We start from the raw sequence: 20,555 nt of genomic DNA on the forward strand, positions 1-20,555 counted from the left end.
AAAAATTTTCGAATCTCCCAAAGGCGTGGGCATGGCTGATGGATGAACGTCCCCTCTGCCCTCGGCACGAGGACTCCGCAGGAGATCGCCGGGGCGCCAACGGCGGCGTCGCACAAGGTCCCGTAAGGGGCGCCAGCTACGCGCTTCAACAACCTGATCCCTCAGTGGGGTGGCCCCTGACCACCGCGACTCCTCCAGTCAATCAGGCTCTCCGGCACGAAGCAGGCGCCGCTCCACAGACGACTTAACGGGCTCATCCCCACCACGGGCCAGGTGGACTCAGACCTTTCTCACACTCCCACCCTTTAGTTGCCTCGCACTCAGGCCTGGACGCCGGACCGCTATCGGGGTGCAGCGCTTCATCAGGGGGGTGGGGGGCTTCAAACTTTGATGGACTTCTATGCTCATTTTATTGCTTTATGCCGAGGCTCAAAATTATCCGTGCTTCTGGAGCGGTCCTCCACGCTTCTGAGCGTTTTAGTTTGGTTTAGTTGATTAAGGGGTCGACAGATGCTTCCGTTCTTGAAGTGTAGGGCGGGGGGAGGGGGTTGGGTTCTTCCCTTGTTGTTGTTCTACTGTTTCAGCCTCCACGGACAGATATATGCCTTCTCTGCAGAGATAGCACTAGCTCTTAACGCGCGCGACCAACAGTAAAACGCATCGGCCCCAGCTTGCGCTCATATTGCTCTATGCGGCGGCGTGGCCTAGCCCCAGACTCCATCAGCCATGACTGACGACACCGTGAACAGGGCTTCCCTTCATGTCCTGTCCTGGAACGTCAACGGTCGCTTGGACAAGCTGAAGCGCACCGCTGTCCTGCGCTATGCACAACGCCTCCACATCGATATCCTTCTCCTCCAGGAGACACACTTATTGGGGAACTGTTGTCCCTTTCTTGCCCGTTGCAGGTACGACAGTGTGGCACTCCAGCTTCTCCAGGGGTTCCCGGAGGGGGGGGGGGGGTGGCTATCCTCATGCGACGCAGCTTACCCTTTGTTCTCTCCCGGGTGATCCACGACCCTCACGGCACATATGTGATGGTATGCGGCTCTTTGGCCGGCTCCCCGCTCAACCTTATGTCCCTATACTCGCCCCCCTCGTTGCTTACCTCTACACTGGCACAGACCTCCACCCTCCTAACCTCTCTCCCCCTGGGCGTCACGGTTGTGGGGGGCGATTTCAATGCGGTCTCTAATCCGGCCGTAGACTCATCGGGCCCTCCTTCTGCTGTCCGCATTGCACAAGCCAAACAATTGAGGTCTTGGTCCGATTCACTGGGCCTCTGTGATGCGTGGCGCACATGGCACCCGTGGCACCCGCGCGCCACCCATTTCACTCACACCTCCGCAGCCCACCACATGCAGGCATGATCTTTCTCCCTGCCACTGACTGCTTGACAGTTGTAGATACTCTTATCCTACCCTGGGGAATTTCAAACCACTCGCCGATACTCCTCAGTACCGGGAATCCCCCTCCCTCGGCCCGTCAAACGTGGAGGATGAATGCATGGTTCCTCCAAGATAAAGAATTTCGGAAGGCGGTAGGGAAGGAGCTCGAGCATTACTTCCTCACCAACGAGGGCTCCGTATCCTACCCCGGGACCCTATGGGAGGCCGGGAAAGTAACCATTCGGGGGTTCGCGAAAGGGCAACTTATAAAGCTGAGGCAGGACCAACACCGGAAATCACCGCAATAGAAGCGCAGGCGTTTGGAGCAGTCCCTTTCCCGACCCGAGATTAGACAACTATCTATAGACGCGGCCAAGCTACTATGGAGGTCCTCAGTGGCAAAAGTCTATGGTTGGGGAGACAAAAACGGCACGATTTTACACAGGCTGGCTACCTTCCCCAGGGCGAACCGAATAATTCCGGAAGTGGTAGACGATCAGGGTTTGGTATGCAACGCCCCCTCAGTGATGGCAAGCACGTTTGCCAGCTACTATCGGCGCTTGTATGCCGCACAAACACCCGAATCATCGCTCTGTGTTCTCCTCGGACGGTGCCACGTCAGTCTCCCCCAGTTAGAAACGGCAGCCCGGGAAGATCTAGACCGCCCCTTCTCTAAGAAAGAAATTGAGGAAGCCATTTCTCTCACGTCCCCGGGCAAGACTCCGGGACCAGATGGTCTCCCCCAAGAATACTACGTGGCCTATCGCGACACACTGGTGCCCCACTTGGCTGGCCTTTTTCAAGAAGCCCTTGATCGGGGCTCCTTCCCGCCAGAGACAGACATGGTCCTTCCGAAATCCCAGCCTCCATCCCGTCACTGTGCGGACTATTGTCCCATATCCCTCCTCAATACCGAAATCAAACTCTACACCACCATCTTGGCCCAAAGGCTAAAGCCATATCTGCCCAAGCTGGTACATCCGGACCAATGTGGCTTCATGCTCGCCCGTGCGACCCGTCACTGCCTTCGGAGGGTGCAGCTGGCTTTGGCCCACCGACACCTACTTACTCCCCATTTGGCCCTCCTCCTTATAGATTTCGAAAAAGCTTTTGATTCGGTGGATTGGGTGCATCTCCAAGATGTGTTGGCTGGGATGGGATTTGGGCCCTGGTTCCGGGAACTGGTCCGAGTGCTGTACGCGCAGCCGCGGGTACTGGTGAAGGCCTTCTGTCTGAGGCATTTCCCATAGCGAGGGGTACGCGGCAGGGTTTCCCCCTTTCGCCCCGGTTGTTTGCCCTGGTCATGGAACCCTTGGGGGTCCAGCTGCGGGCGGATAACCATGTCAGGGGATGGGAGTGGCCAGGCACCGAAACGGACAAGATCGCGCTCTACGTGGACGACGTCCTGCTCTTTCTAGCGGAGTCCGCCTCCTCGTGCCTCATTGTCTCCAGTTGTTGTGAGCTTTGGGAGGTGTCAGGTCTTCGGCTGAACCCCGAGAAATCGGTATTGGTCCCACTTCACCTGTCAAGGGACTGTTATGACTCACAGTCTAATATTCCAATCCGGCATAACTCATTTAAATACCTGGGAATATGGATTACCATGCTCCCGGAGCTGTGCTGGTCCTTCAACGTAACCCCTCTGGTCAAAAAGGCTAAAGAAGACCTTCAGAAATGTAGGACGTTGCCCCTGAACCCTCTGGGCCGGGTTGTCTTGCTTAAAATGTTGATTCTCCCCAGGTTCCTTTATGTCCTCCAGAACACCCCGTTCTGTTTTCCCAGACCCTGGTTTAAGGAGTTGGACGGGCTATTTACCAAATTTTAATGGGGCGGTGGGAGGTCGCGTCTGGCTCTCTCCACATGTCGGATCCCTTCCTTTGATGGGGCATGGCTATGACGCCTCTACTTTTTAGCCACACGTTTGCTGGTGGTCCACGATTGGTTTAACGGGGGATGGTCCGACCCGGCCTACCGGCTGGAGCTGTGCGAACTGGGATTTTCTAAAGTACAGGCCATGTTGTACGGGGGACCCGTCCCGCTTCAGTTGCCTGAAGGGACGCGTTCGGTATTCCTGGCATGGCGGGCTTCGCTGCGCCACACCGGCTGGACCGGCAAATTGACCCAATGGACCCCCCTCTGGCAAGGGGCTTGGCTACGGGAAGTGAGTGGTCAAAGCCTGGGACCTCATAGGCATATCACAACTTGGGGACGTCTGGGTTGGGGACCATATGATTTCTTTCCATGATATGCGCAATCGTTATTCCCTGCACCCCTCCCAGTTTTATAAGAATTTGCAATTAAGACACGCCCTTCACGTACACATCGCAGACAACACTCGGCTCCCGGAAAAAAGCCCCACGGAGGCCCAGACGCTGCTGGGGGACTTGGGAAAGGGGGGGTATCTCCCGGATATACCGTACTTTAATCAACAACACTCTCACCTCGTTGGACAGACTGAAAGAACAATAGGCAGACTGGGTGGGGCAACTGGATGAGGTGGATTTGCGCGACGCGCTCATGGCGCCTAAGACCATTACCGCCTCCGCCAAACTTAGACTCATCCAATTATACTACTTGCACATCGCTTACCTCACTCCGGTACGCCTTCATCGAGCGGGCCTTCGCTCTGATGCGTCCTGCGCTAGGTGTGGCCAGGACCCAGCAAATTATTTTCACGTAGTCTGGACCTGTCCCCGGCTGGCAACTTTCTGGAGAGCCACTGAGGGGGAACACAGAGGTTTTGGGGTGGACAGTGCCTCACGACCCACGACACTCATTATTGGGGATAACAGACGGGCTAGACGGGTCCCGGAACGATAAGATCTTTAACACAGCAATGATAGTTGCCAAGCGCGATATAGCGGCAGCATGGATCTGTCCTGATCCACCAGCTCTGGGAAAGTGGCGTAAAGGAGTGGACTGGTGCGCAACACAGGAGAAGGCTTTATGCGCGGATGCCCCAAGAAATACCGAAGGGTGTGGGGTAGATGGCTGGGTGCTGTTGAAGGCAATTAAAGACGCTTCCAGTTTTCCTGTGGTTGTATTCCCCGAGGGGTGCCGAATTAGGGTCACAGGGTTTTTGAAGATGTAAATGAATATCTGCTATCCGTGATTTTGCTGAACTGTTTGTAAATCAATAAAAAATTTGATAATCAAAAAAAAAAATCTGTGTTCTGTGACTTCAGTGTACTACCTCAGGCAGCACTTGAGTGCTGTGTGGATGTGGTCCCACTCATGAGTGATTAATAAACTTATTTATTTCCAACTCTAGTGCTGATCTACATTTTGTTGGTCTTTGAACCCGTGGACAAAAGGGTGACCCTGCACCAGTGTACCCCTAAAAAGGTACATTTCCACAGTTGGCGCCCGACTTGTGGGGCCCCATTGGAGACACGGTCGTCCGAAGGAGCGGTCTTGACGGAGGACCGAAATTTTCCTGAGGAAGCACACTGCACGAGGAGACCTTTGTCTTTGCAGGCCGACGTGACTTTTCCGGTTTTCCTGATTTGCCCCTCCAGGTGGTGGCCGGGCTCAACTGCGGTTTTCTTTGGAGCAATTTTGAGGTGACCTATAGGTCGACCGGAGATCAGCAGGTGGGAGTTGGTGTCTTCTGTTTGGTAAGGTCGCTAAAGCAGCACTCTTGATTTGTTAAGCCTGGGCTTTTTGTTTGAATTTGTTATTCAATCTTTGCAAAGTTTGAAGGCTGGTAATGTGGAGATCTTTCTCCTTTTGAAATATTTTGAAGTAGTAATATTTTACATGCATTGGTAAAGCATGCCTGCTCTCAGCACACTCCGTAGAAGGTGTTGCTGCTCTGGAGGTACCAAAGAAAGCTTAGAAAAAAGTCAGCCAGCTTCCCCCGAGGGAACACCTAATAGAGATATGTATGTCAAATATGGTATTTCTTCCATAATGTACAGTCCCCTGTGGAACACATACACACAAAAAAAGATTCTGATCTGCAATGGCCAGTGAATGGGTCATTTGATTTAAAAAAAAAAAAAAGGTTCAATATGTAGAGCAGTGTTTATTTAAAAGAAAAAGTAGACAGGATATGTTTGATTGTGTGCATATGTGGGAGAAAGAAGGGTGAGAGAGAGAGTTAAGAGAGCCGAAGCTATAGCAGAAAAAGAACACGAAAAACAATACATCAAAAAGCGCTATAATTAAAAAAAATAAAGAAAAGAAGGAAAAAACAGAAAAAGAAGATAGAAAATGTTCATTAGAGATAAATGGCCAATATCCTATTAGGCGCCCTCTCTATTTCCTACTTGATACATCTAAGGATGATTGCATCCTATTAGAATGCACCTCACCCCCGTATAAATTTCCCACTCCAAGAGCCCCTGTTGAGGTTTCTGATGACGAGCATTTGTCTTCAGACCACAAAGAACAAGATAAACAAGATGGGCGACAGACTCGCTCTACTTTGACTAGAGCAGAAATAGATAAATTAAAAACCGCTGCTAGGGAGGACTCTCGCATGCCTCACGCTGCATCGCTCATTGTAACTATGGTTCAACAGTGGCAAAATATGGAGCAATTTTATTTTGTAGGGGATTTTCCCTTTTTCGGCCTCATCTGATATGATTAGACGAGTGGTTAAAATACGAGACGCAACATTGCGTTTACGAAAGGAGCAAGAATTAGCTAGAAAACAGAAAGGTGTAGAAACAGTTCAATCCCCAGCACAGAAAGTAGATACTCCGGTGGATGAGGTTGCACCTGTTAGAAGTACAGTTGCTATAAAACCTATGCGTGATGCTGCACCCCTTATATTCCTCCTAAGGATGCGGGAACAAATGATAATAAAACTTCAGATGATGCAAAGGGATATTTCATATATAACTGGAGTAGAGCTGACGTGATAGCTCTTAAAGCTGCTTTGCCCGACCCCCGAAAAAATCCTGCCGCCTTCTATGAGGAGGTGGAAGGAGCCATTAGCTCCTGCACTATGACCTTGCCAGATATTGATATGTTCTTTGGGCTTATTTTGCCCCCTGATATGTGGAGAATGATACGTAAAATAGATGACAATGTAGCATATGGTGATACCTGGGAACATTTAGAACAAATAGATGCGGAAAGGGAGCCTGCGCAGAAACCTCAGAAGGAGATATTAGATCTTCCTAAAGCTATTGTGACCAAGTTAAAGACTCTCAAACCTCCTAAGAAAATAGATTGGACTACGTAAGCGTCCTGTAAACAGAAAAAGGTTGAGTTAGTTTCTGATTTCTTTTCAAGGTTTGAGGAAACATTCCATGACTTTAGTGGTCAGTCATTGGCCGATTATACGGGTCAGCATTTGTTTGTCGATAAACTTGTCGCTAACATGTTACCGGAAATAGCTAGTCGCTTAAAGGCCAGCGAGAGTTCTTGGACCACGTCTTCTCCAGTTTCCCTTTTGACTATGGCCCAATATTATGAGCGACAGGAACAGGAAGCAAAAGGCAGGAAGGATAAGAAGGATAAAGCCTTAAAGACAAAAGCTATATTGGCTCAAGTATATTGTCCACCATTTAGGGGAGGTGTAAGAGGCGGACGTGCAATGTATACACCTGGGGTGCCCCCTCTCCCTTGAGCAAATTTGTCCCCTGATCAGTGGGCTTATTGTAAAGAGACTGGGCGTTGGCGTTCTGAGCGCCCTCTTTTGCGAGGTCAGCAGTATCGACGGGGAAGGGGAAGTATGAGAGGACACCCAGGGAATTCAGGAAACAGGGGGGGTACAGGAGCTCACCCAAGATTTGAGGCAGTTGAACAAGGACCAAATTACTCTAATACTTTTGATAGACGAAATCAATATCAAATGTCTGATTATTCTGCTGATACCCTTACGGATTCCGATTATGCATAGGGATGCCTAGAATGGGGTAAGGAACCGGTTGAGATGCCAGTAGATCAAATGGGTCCTTATATTGACGCAAACGTCTTGGGATTTACTGATCGGTTTCTAGTTGACACAGGGGCTACCCGTAGTGCTCTGTCTAAAAAACTGGTTCCTGGGGCTCCCCTGACCGGCACAATGATAACATCAATAGGATTCGATGGGACACCTACACCTAGCCCGCTTTCACAGCCACTAGAATTTGGGCTTGACAAATTCACTGCAGCATGTCCATTTTTGCTTTTACCGAACATGCCGGAGAACATTGTGGGTATCGATATGTAATGTTCTCCGGAAGGTGTGCGTGTTATTTTAAATAACAATTATCCAATGGTTGAGAGATCCTGTCTAATCAATGAGGATGCCGCTCTGGCGTCCTTGCCTAGTGTGAAGAAGGAACACTGTTATTGTTATCATTTCTTGCCTCCCATCATCACAAAGAAATTGCAATATTGTAGACAGCAGGTTACCTATTTAGGTCACCTCCTGTCTAAGGAGGGAGGTGCACTTACACCAGATTGCATTCAGCCCATTTTAGATACTCCAGTTCCCCGCACTCAGAAGGATGTTCGTGCACTGATTGGCCTCACTTCTTTTTGTAGGCAGTTTTTTCACACATTATTAAACCTTTGTTGGCCCTTTTGACTAAAGACACTCCGATGCCCCTCACATGGACTGCTGAGTGCCAGAGCACCTTCCAACAGTTACGCCAAGCCCTTTGTTCTGCACCAGTATTAGGTACCCCAGATATATTGATGAGTGACTATTTGTCCCAGTTACCTGACAGCTTGTTTTCTATTTATCAGCAGGTGTGGGAAGCTCTTCCTTTGTGAGCCCTGCTGTGTTGACAAATCATCGCGACATTTTGGTCACAGAGAGAGGACGAGCTGTGTCACCTGAAAGACCTGAGGAACTCTTCCCGGACCACACGATCCCTGGTACATCTAGATATCTGCTTCGATCCAGAAAGAAAGACATTTCATTGCAGAAAGAGACTGTTTGAGCCACTGTCCTGGGTGGTTAAAGACTGACTACAAAGGGGGGTAGCCTATTAGTGACTACTCGTCTTAACGTTAGTGAAGAAACCAACGCCTGCCCAGGACCTTAGGGCATCATCTATTTTGTTGTTTGCCGATGAGAATGAGCTTGCCCAAGAAGGAGATCGCTGCGACAACGTGCAACGGTTGTACAATCTGCAACCTTGGTCTGACTTTGACTGCTGCCATCACCGCTACTGTAATGTAGGTAGTGGAGGAAGTAATGCCTGGAGCCTCCTTACCCAACATTACTGTTACATTACTTGCTGCAAAAGAGCACCATCATTTTGATTTGCCGCAACATGAACAGAAATACCGGCAAAATCTGAGAAACAATTCATTTCTTCAAATGTTGCATTAGACACACCAGCTATGCAATTTTACTAATTGTTGGGTTTGTGGCAAGATTCCTCCTCATCAGAACATAAAAGGAATCCCGTGGTCACTGCTGCCATTCTCTCACATTGGCTCATGCCCAGCTTGATTCAAACTTCTATATGAACAAAGTCCGTTACCCCAACGAAGATGGGGACCCATAAGCAAAAGGGACTGCTTTAGAAATGGAAGAATATAGTAAAGGAAGTGCAGCAACAAACTATGTGATTCCAAATTCTAGGTCAGCTAAAGGAAATGGACCCCTTGTTATCTCTGTTGCCATGACCACTGGCCCCATTTGTATAGAAGTATAGGCGATGTGCCGGTAGGCCACAGTAACTGTACTACAGTGTTGCAGATGTCTACGAGAGGCCAAAGCAGCTTCCTTGCATCACGTCACACTTATTTTGTTTGTGGAACTAAGGCATACTACTCCCTACCTCCAGGCTGGTCTGGTACCTGTTACATAGCTTTCCTTCTACCACCTGTGTTTTTAGCTCCCCCAACCTACCATCAAGATTTGCAATTGTTCAATCACTATGCTGGTAGTAGGGGAAAACGTGCAATCAATGTCTCTGTAGTCGATCAGACAGAGACCACATGGGAACAATATAGACTGGAGCATACTGTATCATTGGATCCAACTGTTGTGTCTTCACACCGGACAATTCACCTTCTGTACATGCGGTCATCTCCAAACTACACAAAATAGCTACTAAGATACATCAAGACTCAAGAACATGGACTTGGGTTGGATGGTTCTGGAACATATTTTCTGTATGGGGCTTAAAAATATTATCAGCCTTGTTCATAATTATTGCAATTCTCTTCTCTTGTTGTTTATGTATCCAATGTGGGCCGATGCTTTGTACCCTCTGTATTTCCACTTGTACTACTTGTCTACCATCTAAAACGAATGTTCAAAATGTAAATGCCCGTTTAGCAATAGACCGAGAAGTCAGCGATATGATACTGATTGATATACATGATATTTATCGTACCCCTTTTAAAGCACAAGAAAACGTCTTAGCTTATGCCAAAAGGGCCGTCTGTGGAAAACGGTTAATATTTTACTTGGCATAAGCGACAGCCATTTTGGCTGTGGTGTCCATTTAAGTTTCCTTCATAATTCTTTCGTCTTTTCACTCTGCTTGTGCTATCTACTTTAGTTGACTTCCTGCCTCAGCTAAAAGCAATGTACGTGCTGAGGGTTTGTAGCTGCCAGAGCACTTGGTCTCAGATGTTAACGGTCAACCATTTACTGCTGCCATAAGCACTCCTGCTCCCCCTCCCACTTTGTTGACCAAGTGGTATTTCATCTGCCCTTGTTTGCTGATAACTATTTCTAAAACATGTTCTTCCTATTTCTGTTCACATGCTTACAGTGCAGAAAACCTGTATAAAAGACCTGTGTTCTGTGACTTCAGTGTACTACCTCAGGCAGCACTTGAGCGCTGTGTGAATGTGGTCCCACTCATGAGTCATTAATAAACTTATTTATTTCAACTCCAGTGCTGATTTACATTTTGTTGGTCTTTGAACCAGTGGACAAAAGGGTGACCCTGCACCAGTGTACTCCTAAAAAGGTACATTTCCACAGGTTGGGCCTGGGTTGGTTTAGGTGGGAAATGGGTATCCAGAATCTGGAAGGGGATAGCATAGTGATCAGACGAGGCGATTGGAATCGGGGTAGCAACATTCACAAAGTCAGGGTTTGCAAAAATGGAGTCAAGAAAGTGCCCCCCGCATGTGAGTAGGTTCCTGTACCAACTGCTGAAGCAACTTTAGGTCCTCCATTAAATCTACACTAATCTGTGAGGTAAGATCGACAAAGTGTAGGTTAAGATCCCCTAAAATTAGGAACTTTGAGTGTTGAATGGCGAACTCCAGAATCATATCCAGTAGTGCCGAAATGAACGCGGCAGCTGCCCCCGGCGGCCTGTAAATCAGCAGGCCATTGAGAGAGCACCGGCCTGAAATAGTTAAGAGAGAAAAAGGCTGCATGGGGTCCACTGAGGACTTATACAAGCAACAGCTACGCTGTAGCCTGTCAGATCACCGCCAGCCCGCCTCTCCTTCCCTGAGGTCAATCCAACCTAGTTATTGCATAGCCCCTAGGAATGGCATCTAAAATGTCTGAAACAGACTGCATATGAAGCCATGTTTCCACCAGAAAGAGAGCAGTCATCTGTCTATCCACAATCAGGTCTGCAATTTCAAATCTGTGCTTGGGGAGGGAGCAACAGTTCAGTAGGAAGTATTGGCCCATCTTAGGGCGTCTGAGGAGTTTAACAGATTCTGGCGTAACACAAAAGAACACCCCGCAAGAATTTTGTCCCAACTCTACCTGAACCGAATGTAGACAGGAGGTGTTGCACTCGCAGTTCAGGGCACGTAGCTTGTCTGAGGAAAAGATCAGGGCTAGGCTTTGTGGTTGTTCATTGCATTTTGAATCGCTCTGTAATGACAGCATTCTTGCCTTATCTCCAAGCGTAATACTCCTGTATTGGTGTAAATATCTGGTGATACCGATCATGTTTATCAGGATCTGCAAATTTACACCCACAACTCATATTCTTCAGCATCAAAATTGAAAACCATTTGCAATTGAGGCGCTAAGAGTTTACTCACGTTTCTGTTACATTCACTGTAATACAATTTGCAAGCCATTAAATAGATCTTTGGTGATTTGATGGTTTTGTCCGTGCTTTTTTACGTTAGCCTTTCTTCCTCATACTTTTCAGTCATGAAATCCTAAGAGTAGCATGCGACATACTATCCTTCTAAGAAGGTAAGTGAACACAAAAAAACACAAGCTTCCAAGACAAAACCACATGTTCCTCCCTACAATCTTTGTTGCATTCAAAAATGAACATTGGACGTGAGAAAGGAGCAAAAACAAAAAATAATGCTTACGTTGAAACAGTTAGACTAAGACAACCAAGTATTAATTAATGGAGCAATAGGAAACAGAAATCAATAATAGTCAAACATCACAGAATAGACTATGTAATGTTACAAGGGTTGCAGACATATTCCTGTGCTTGTCCTAATGGCTATTTCATAGAAAAACAATTACAATTTATAGCAACAGAGCATGTTCCAAATACAAGGAAAAACTTAGGAAATATATCAGCATCAGCTATGTCCAACCTTATTCTAAATGTAAAAAGACTAAGCAGCATGAGACATTCTCTAGTCTTCATTGCGATTACCTGAGAAGGGCACATCTCGCAGAACAGTTGCACCCCATCCCTTCCACAGAGAACGCCACCCATTCCTAGCTATGTCACCATGGATGCCGTGCAGCAACGTCTTGTACGACTGTGGCTGGAACTGCTGCTTGGTTCGAATGAGCTCCAAAGGACTGATTACAGTCACCGCACCAACTGAAAAACAAACAAGGAATGACTACCCTGTAGGTGAATATAAAAAATGGAAACATTTGGCGACAAAATATCATTTCACGCGTATTTATTTTCACACAGTGGCGGGACTGGTTCAATACAGAGCATCAAAGCCATTTGCAACGAGGATAGACAATACGCTTGGGACAATAAAAGGAGAACAAGGAAGAAGGAAAACCACAGAGAAATATTGTGAAAACAAACATGGGTTTTGATTGGAAAGAAATAACAATATGAATCAACAGTGTACTTGTTTATTATTATTTTTTTTGTAACTTTGGAGAGAAATTGTTTATGGCAACACAAAAGTTTAAAAAAATATAACTGGTTCCAGTAGGAGGGGGTGCACAAGTCATGTTCCCGCTCTGTGCAATACACTTAGGGCCCGATTCACAAAGGGCTTCACACTCGTGGCGGGGGTCCCGTACTTGTGGCAGGACATACACATGCCAGTTTCTCATTGCGGAGTGTAGAAGCCCTTTGTGAATCGGGCCCTTATTGTGGGCACAAGTGCCCAACTGCATGGTCCTGAGCTTAGCAGGGACAACGAATATCTCTTCCAGCCTTGTATCCCTGTCCAGAACACAGATAAGCAGTGCTAGTAGCCCAGCAAACTCAAGATTCCAGCCACAAAAGAAGGTGGCAGGGGAGAGAGAACACATATTATGTATGTCAACCAACCGCAAGGACAAAAGCAGAAGGAGGAAAATGTGTCCTTTTCCTAGATTAGCCAAGTGAAATGAAAGGTACATTTATAAAGCGCATGGCTACCCGGAGGCCTCCCAGCGCTGGGTTAACTGCACGGACAGGATGAGGAAGATTAGGGGAGCAGGAGAGTTTTCAATTGTCTTCGGAAGGCCAGGTGGTTAGGCTCACTTCGCAGCCGGAGAGGCAAGGCATTCCAAAGTTTGGCTGCAGTAAAGGAAAAGAGGCGACCTCCGCTTCGGGCCCTTTTAATTTTCGGGATTGAAACCAAGTGAAGATCATTCCTGTTGGCTTTGTAAGGCCGAATTAAGGGTGCCAGGAGAGGGGGGCCATAACCCTTGAAGGGTTTTGTGCACAATGCAGAGGGCTTTGAAGTTTACCCTTTCCTTCACCGGCAGCTAGTGCAGTGAGCGAATAGAAGGTTTGGCAGAAGAACGATTGGGTGCGCCTGAGAGCAGTCTGACTGCACGGTTTTGAATCTTTTGGAGTTTGGTCATCACTAACGCTGGAGCGCCCAGAAAAAGGGCATTACCATAATCAATCCTAGAAAGTATCAGGGACTGGATCAGGATTTTCTTGGCCAAAGGGGGGAGGAGAGGCAGCACTTTCCTTGTCATTCTGAGCAGGCCAAAACAGGAGGCCACTGTTTTCCTAGCCTGCACTTTGAACAACAAATCCTGGTCAAGCCACATGCCTAAGCTCTTTATTTCAGTTTTGAAAACAGGAAGGGGGCCCATACACGCTGGCCATGAGGACTCCAATATAGATGGGGGGGGTTGCCCAGAATCATAATCTCCGTCTTATCCCCATTTAGCTTCAGCTGTGAGGCCGTCATCCACTTAAAGACCTCGGATAAACAGAAGAAGAGGGCCTTGGTCTGATGAGTCATTTGGTTGAGGGCCACAACTAATTGGGTATCTTCGGCATATGTTACCATTTGAATTCCGAATGGCGCTATAATAGCCGCCAGGAGGGCCATGTATATATTAAACAGGGTAGGGCTTAGCGACGATTCCTGGGGGACGCCACATAGCAGAGGTTGGGGTGGCAAGCTCATGTCACCCTCAAGACCTGAAAAACTCGGTCTTCTAAGAAAGAGCAGAGCTATTTCAGGGCCAAGCCACCAATTCCAACTTTTTTGAGACGGTGTATCAGAATCGGATGGTTTACCGTATCGAATGCAGCGCTTAGGTCGAGAAGAATGATTGCTGCCGAGCCTCCAGCGTCTACAATCTTTCTACCCTCTTCCACCACAGCCACCAGGGAAGTCTCCGTGCCCTGACGTGGGCGGAATCCAGTCTGAGAGGGATGTAGAGCCCCATGCAATTCCAAAAACGTGGAGAGCATAGAGTTCACACATTTCTCTGCGATTTTGGCGATTCCCGGGAGAAGGGAAATAGGGCGGTAATTACCTAGCTCTTCAGGATCTAGTGCCAAGTGACATATTTTGATGTAAGAATGGTACGATGCAGAAACTATCTTGAAGGGGTTCTATGTTTTTCACTTTACAATACATTCTTCTGTGAAGTAGCATGCACGTTTATATCTCAAATAGTGATATTTTATTGTACAGTAGAAAAATAGGATGCAAAAAAAACAATGTTTGCCCTGTAGGGCAGCATTTCACAAACTGTGGGTTGGGACACACTGGTGGGTCCTGAGCCGTTTTTTGGTGGATAGCAAAAGTTACGGTCTATATGTAGATAATATTTAAAATAATTAGCCCTGTTTGTGCACCACTGCAAAGGATGTGTTCATGGTATATTAAGCTATAAATGTATAAATATATATATTTACAGCTCAATACATCGTGTGTGTGTGTATTGAATATGCTACTTACCAGTATGCATCTGTTCTTGGCATGTAGGGCTGCTGACATTCATATCTGTGCATAGATCGCCGCCTAGTGTTGGGTCCGGATGTTTGCACGTTGTTGTCCTGGAAGAGTCTTCGAAGTATCCTGAGATAGGTGACTCCTCCCCTGGACCACAGTGCGCATGGGCATCCTCTCCATCCTCAGATTGTTTTTCGCCATTGTGGCAGTGATGGAGTAGATATAGAAAGTGATGACCATGCTATGCAGTAATTCTGAGAGCTGCTACAGGCGCCGGGGAGGAGGGCGGGCGATATGAATGTCAGCAGCCCTACATGCCAAGAACAGATGCATACTGGTAAGTAGCATATTCAGTTCGAGGCATGTGGGCTGCTGAATTCATATCTGTGCATAGAATATATAGCAGTACCTCCAATTAGCGGCGTCCACCAGTGCCAGCTGCAGCGGTCTGAAAAAGAGTTTTGAGAACAGCCTGTCCTACAGCTGCCTGCTGTTTTGAGTGTACATCTACACAATAGTGTTTGGTAAATGTATGTATAGTGGACCATGTGGCTGCTCTACATATATCATGTAAAGGAATGTTTCCCATGAAAGCCATGGAGGCCCCTAACTTACGTGTTGAGTGGGCCCGTGGGGGAATCGTTAATGTGCGTTTAGCCTTTTGATAGCAAATTTGAATACATTTAACGATCCATCTGGCTATACCTGCCTTGGAGATTGCGTTGCCTTTGTGTTGTGGGGAAAAGGCGACGAAAAGTTGTTTCGTTTTCCTAAAGTTTTTAGTTCTGTCTATGTAGTACATGAGGGCTCTTTTGACGTCTAGTGTATGGAGCATTCTTTCAGCGACATTTTGTGGATTCTGAAAGAAAACAGGCAGTTCAATGGTTTGATTCATGTGGAACTGCGATATTACTTTAGGCATGAATTTGGGGTTGGTACGTAGTACGACCCGGTTTGCGTGAACCTGTATGAATGGCTCTTGAATGGTTAGTGCCTGGAGTTCACTAACTCTTCTCAACGAAGTGATTGCTACTAGGAAAGCCACCTTCCAGGTGAGGAATTGAATCTCACATGAGTGGAGAGGTTCGAAGGGTGGACCCATCAGTCGGGTGAGGACCAAGTTGAGGTTCCACACTGGTGCTGGTGGGTGTCTTGGGGGAATCACTCGTTTAAGTCCCTCCAAGAAGGCTTTGATGGCAGGCACTCTGAATAAAGAGAGGTGCTGCCTGTTTTGGAGATAGGCTGCTATTGCGGTTAAATGGATACAAATTGAGGTGTATGCCAGATTGCATCGGTATAGGTGTAAGAGGTAACAGATTATGTTTTGAGTGGATGCGTCTAGCGGGTTAATGTTATTGTTATTACAATAAATGACCAACCTCTTCCATTTGGCTGCATAGCAAGCTCTGGTAGTGGGTCTCCTAGCTTCCTTAATGATGTCCATACAGTCAGGTGGCAGGTTTAGGTAGCCAAACTCTAGGACTTCAGGAGCCAGATTGCCAGGTTCAGCTGTTGCGGATCTGGGTGCTGAATTTCTCCATGGTTCTGCGTTAAAAGCGCGGGTTTGATCCGCAGCCTTTGATGCGGCACCACGGAAAGTTCCAGAAAGGTGGTGTACCATGGCTGGCGTGCCCATGTTGGAGCAACCAGGATGAGTGTCAGTGAGTGCTGTCGCAGTTTGCGTGCCACTAGCGGTATCAACGGCGCTGGGGGAAAAGCGTACGCAAATCTGCCGGACCAGTTCATCCATATCGCATTGCCCTGCGACTGTGGATGTGGGAACCTGGCGGCAAAGCTTTGGCATTTTGCGTTTTCCCTTGTGGCGAATAGGTCTATCTCTGGATGACCCCACTGCTGGAAGTACGGTTGGAGTACTGATGGGTGTAACTCCCACTCGTGCATTTGGTGGCTGTGTCTGCTGAGCAGATCCGCCATCTGGTTGTCCTTGCCGGAGAGGTGTTCCGCCATGAGGAATATGTTCCTCTGAATGGCCCACTTCCACATGCTCTGAGCCAGATGAGACAACTGTGGAGAGTGTGTTCCTCCCTGCTTCTGTATGTAGTACATGGCAGTCATGTTGTCCGTCCGGATCAACACTACCTTGTTGCACAGGTGTACTTTGAATGCTTTCATAGCCAGGAAGATTGCCATCAGTTCCAGAAGGTTGATGTGCATCTTCTTTTGTTGTGTAGTCCATAGTCCCTGCACTGTGTAATTGAGTACATGGGCTCCCCATCCCTGGAGAGACGCGTCCGCTGTCAGTATTATTTGTGGAACAGGCTCTTGGAACGGTCGGCCCTTGCAAAGGTTTTGTGGATTCCACCAATGCAGAGAGTTGTATGCCCGACCGCTCACCAACACTAGGTCTTTTAATTGCCCGTGAGCCTGATTCCATTGACGTGCTAAGCACTCCTGATGCGGGCGCATATGTAGTCTCGCGTGTGGGACTATGAAAATGCAGGAGGCCATCATGCCTATCAGCTGCATGAACACTCGCGCAGGAAGGGAGTGTTGGGGTTTGAACTTGGAAATCAGCATTTGCATGCTGTTGATCCTCACTAAATTTGGCTGAGCTGTGGCTGCCAGAGTGTCTATGGTCGCACCTAGGTACTGTTGTACGTGTGCGGGTTGGAGATGTGATTTCGGGTAATTTAGTGAGAATCCCAGACGGGGAAGAAGGTGAATGGTGCGGGACATGTGGCTGGCACATTGCTGGGCTGACTTTGCCTGAACAAGCCAGTCGTCCAGGTAAGGGTAGACGTGCATGTGTTGCCTTCGTAGATGTGCAGCCACGGTAGCTAGGCACTTTGTGAAAACTCTGGGTGCTGTTGTCACTCCGAAGGGGAGGACTTTGAATTGATAGTGCTGCCCCTGAATGGTGAACCGGAGATATTTTCTGTGTGACGGGTGTATGGGTATGTGGAAATACGCATCTTTGAGGTCTAGCGTGGCTAGGAAGTCTCCCTGTTTGAGCAGCGGGAGGACTTGTTGTAGGGTGAGCATGTGGAAATGCTCTGAGAGAATGTAGCGGTTGAGGGGTTTCAGGTCTAGTATAGGTCTGAGTGACCCGTCCTTTTTTGGTATTAAGAAGTACAGGGAGTACACCCCCGTACCTTGCTCGTGGACGGGTACGACCTCTATTGCGCCTTTTTTCAGCATACTTAGCACTTCCTGCTGTAATAGCGCTAAGTGCTCTGAGGACATAGGACGGTGTTTTGGCGGTATTGTGGGTGGAGTGGAGGTTAATTCTAGGCAGTAACCGTGTTTGATAATATCTTTGACCCACCTGTCCGTGGTGATGGAGTTCCACGTGGACAGGAACCTTTGTAGCCTCCCCCCGACAGGTGTTATGTGGTCGGGAGGAAGGGAGAGGGCGTCACTGTTTGTTCTTGGGGGAGGACCTGGTATTGCCGTATCCGCGTCCTCTGCCCTTTGTGCTGGAGCCACGATATCCACCCCTGGTGTTTTTATCGTAGGTACTTTGTGTGTTGCCCTTGTTGTAGGTTTGCTGTGACCCCTGTCCTCTACCTGCTCCTCTATTTCCGGGGCGACGAAAGGAGCCACTCCGAAAGGTCTGCGTTTGGAGAGCCCCCATGGACTTTGCAGTGTCCGTGTCCTTTTTTATTTTTTCTAGGGTGGTGTCAACCTCTGGTCCGAATAAGTAGTCAGGGTTGACCGGTTGATTGAGAATGTTATTTTGAACCTCAGGTTTGAATCCGGAGATTCGTAACCAGGCGTGTCGTCGTAACATGACGCTGGTGTTTATTGCTCTGGCAGCTGTATCTGCGGCATCCAGTGCACACTTAATGGATGCGTTTGTGAGGAGTTGTCCCTCCCTGATGAGGATCTCTGCTCCCTCTTTGTATTGGTCAGGGAGATGTTGGAGTAGGGTTTCTAATGTGTCATAGTGTGCGCGATCGTAGCGAGCTAGGAGCGCCTGGGTTTTGGCAATACGCCATATGTTAGCTGCCTGGGCTGCAACCCGTTTGCCGGAGGTCTCTAGCACCTTGGACTCTTTGTCCGGGGGAGGAGCATCCCCAGTTGTCTGCGAGTGCGCCCGTTTGCGAGCATTAGCGACTACGATGGAGTCCAGAGGCAACTGGCCTCTAATGTACGTAGGGTCCCCAGGCGCCGACCGATATTTCTTGTCGATCCTTGGGTTTATTACTCTTGCCCTGGTGGGTTCTTTGAAAATGTCCTTTGCTGGTTTGAGGACACCTTTCAGCATGGGTAGAGTTTTGATATTCCTTTCTGAGGATGCGAAAGTATCCATTAGAAAATCGTCCTCGATTGTGTCAGAGTGGAGTTGCACACCATGATTGGCCGCAGCACGTTCAATTAGGGCGTTGAATGCGGCAGTGTCCTCTGTGGGAGACGTTTCTGCGCCATATAGCTGCGTGTCCTGTGTATCCATAGGTGCACCCGTGTCCACAGGGTCATCCCAAGCCTGGTCAGGGTCCTGTTGGCCTTCAGGGTCCATCTCTCTGGGGTAGGGGACGTCGTCACCCATATAGTCCTCCAAAACGTCGGTTTCGGAGTGTGTCGGAGAGAAGGACTGTGGATCTGGGTAAGAGGTATGGAGACGTTCGTAAAGAACTGGTTCCGAATCCGCTGGCAGCTTTTTCTTTAGCGGGATCCGGTAGGAGTCCAAAGCGTGTTCGGAAGATATTCTCCGCTTGTGGAGCATAATTCTGCCGGTGTCGGCATCGATGATGTGGGACGGTGACGTCTCCGTAGGAGAGCGTTCGGCAGGTGTGATCCTAGTTTGGGTGACACGTGTTCTTATTTCAAACATTTTGGGCGCCGTGGATGGCGGCAGGCCAAAAGTGATATGGGGTGGTGCTGGAGAAGCTTTCTGAGCTTTTTTCGGCTCGGAGCCTGACGTGTCCTGGAGGGCAGCCTTTTCTTTGATGCGTTGCAAGGACGCTGCAACTTGTCGCACCTGGAACGCCGACGGTTCTTTGGCGCCGAGCGGTTCTGTAGAGGCAGGCGTGGACTTCTTCGGGGCCACGGGGTCATCGAGTCGAGGAGAGGTAGTAGCCGTCGACGGCGTCGATGATTGGGCCTTAGGTGCTGCTTTCGAAGCGGTGTGCGACGCAGCGGCCATTTTGACCTTCGTGGCTGGAGCCGATGGTTTCGGTGCCGGGTGCCGAGGCGGTTTGGCGGTACCGATGGCCTTTTTCCGTGTGTCGGCGCCGACGTCGGCTGCTGCGAGTTCGGCACCGAAGTCCCGTTTGGTGCGGTCAGTGCCGACGGGTTTGGCTGGCGTCGAAGGTGTAGTGGGCTTCGATCCGACCAGTGTCACTTTCAGTTTCGGATTCTGTGGAACCGACACGACTTTTGGTTTCGAGGAAGGGAAACCAGTCGTTTTGGGTACTAATGGCTGTCGCTGAATGTCCGAGGGCGGGGCCGAAGAACTGCGGGATAGGTCTTGGGTAAGGCCCGAAGGCGATCCCTCGACCGGAGCCATAGACTGACGCACTGGGATATCCTCCGTCTGTACGGGTAGGCCTTGCTCGTCACCGGAGCTACTTTCTTCGGCCCCTAAGGCCTCATCGTAGTCTCCTACCTCGGTGTCTGCTTCATCTCTGTGAAAGAGTTGTTCTTCGATGTCTTCTGCTCCGGAATCGTGTTCGGAAGCGGGGCTGGAGGGTAGGTTCTCCACGCCTTCCACATCTTCGTCCTCGGCGCTGAAGATGTTGATTGGGGCCGGTGCCGCTTGCTGCGCTTCAAGTCTCGCTGCTCGTCGATTCCGGAGAGTCTTTTTGGATCGGAATCGGGCACAGGCCATACATGTGGATTCGTCGTGATCCGGTGAAAGGCATTTGTTGCACACCGGGTGGATGTCGACATGGGGATATTTCGCATTGCAAACAGGACACCGCTTGAATGGTGTCCTCGATTCCATCGTCGATGTGGGGTCGA

At 48.8% G+C, this 20,555-nt stretch overlaps 1 protein-coding gene across 5 annotated transcripts in view; it reads right to left on the minus strand.

Moving 5' to 3' along the window:
* The window catches only part of SLC25A40 (solute carrier family 25 member 40), a 366,440-nt gene that overhangs the window by 117,842 nt on the left and 228,043 nt on the right, over positions 1 to 20,555 (minus strand). For all 5 annotated transcript variants that reach the window (XM_085631323.1, XM_085631327.1, XM_085631325.1 and 2 more), the window contains one exon: positions 11,900 to 12,073. In XM_085631323.1, the coding sequence (XP_085487449.1) occupies positions 11,900 to 12,073 (174 nt within the window). The remainder of the gene's footprint in view (positions 1 to 11,899; positions 12,074 to 20,555) is intronic.

Source organism: Triturus cristatus, chromosome 10 (assembly GCF_964204655.1).
Source record: "Triturus cristatus chromosome 10, aTriCri1.1, whole genome shotgun sequence".
In the NCBI taxonomy this organism is placed as follows: domain Eukaryota; kingdom Metazoa; phylum Chordata; class Amphibia; order Caudata; family Salamandridae; genus Triturus; species Triturus cristatus.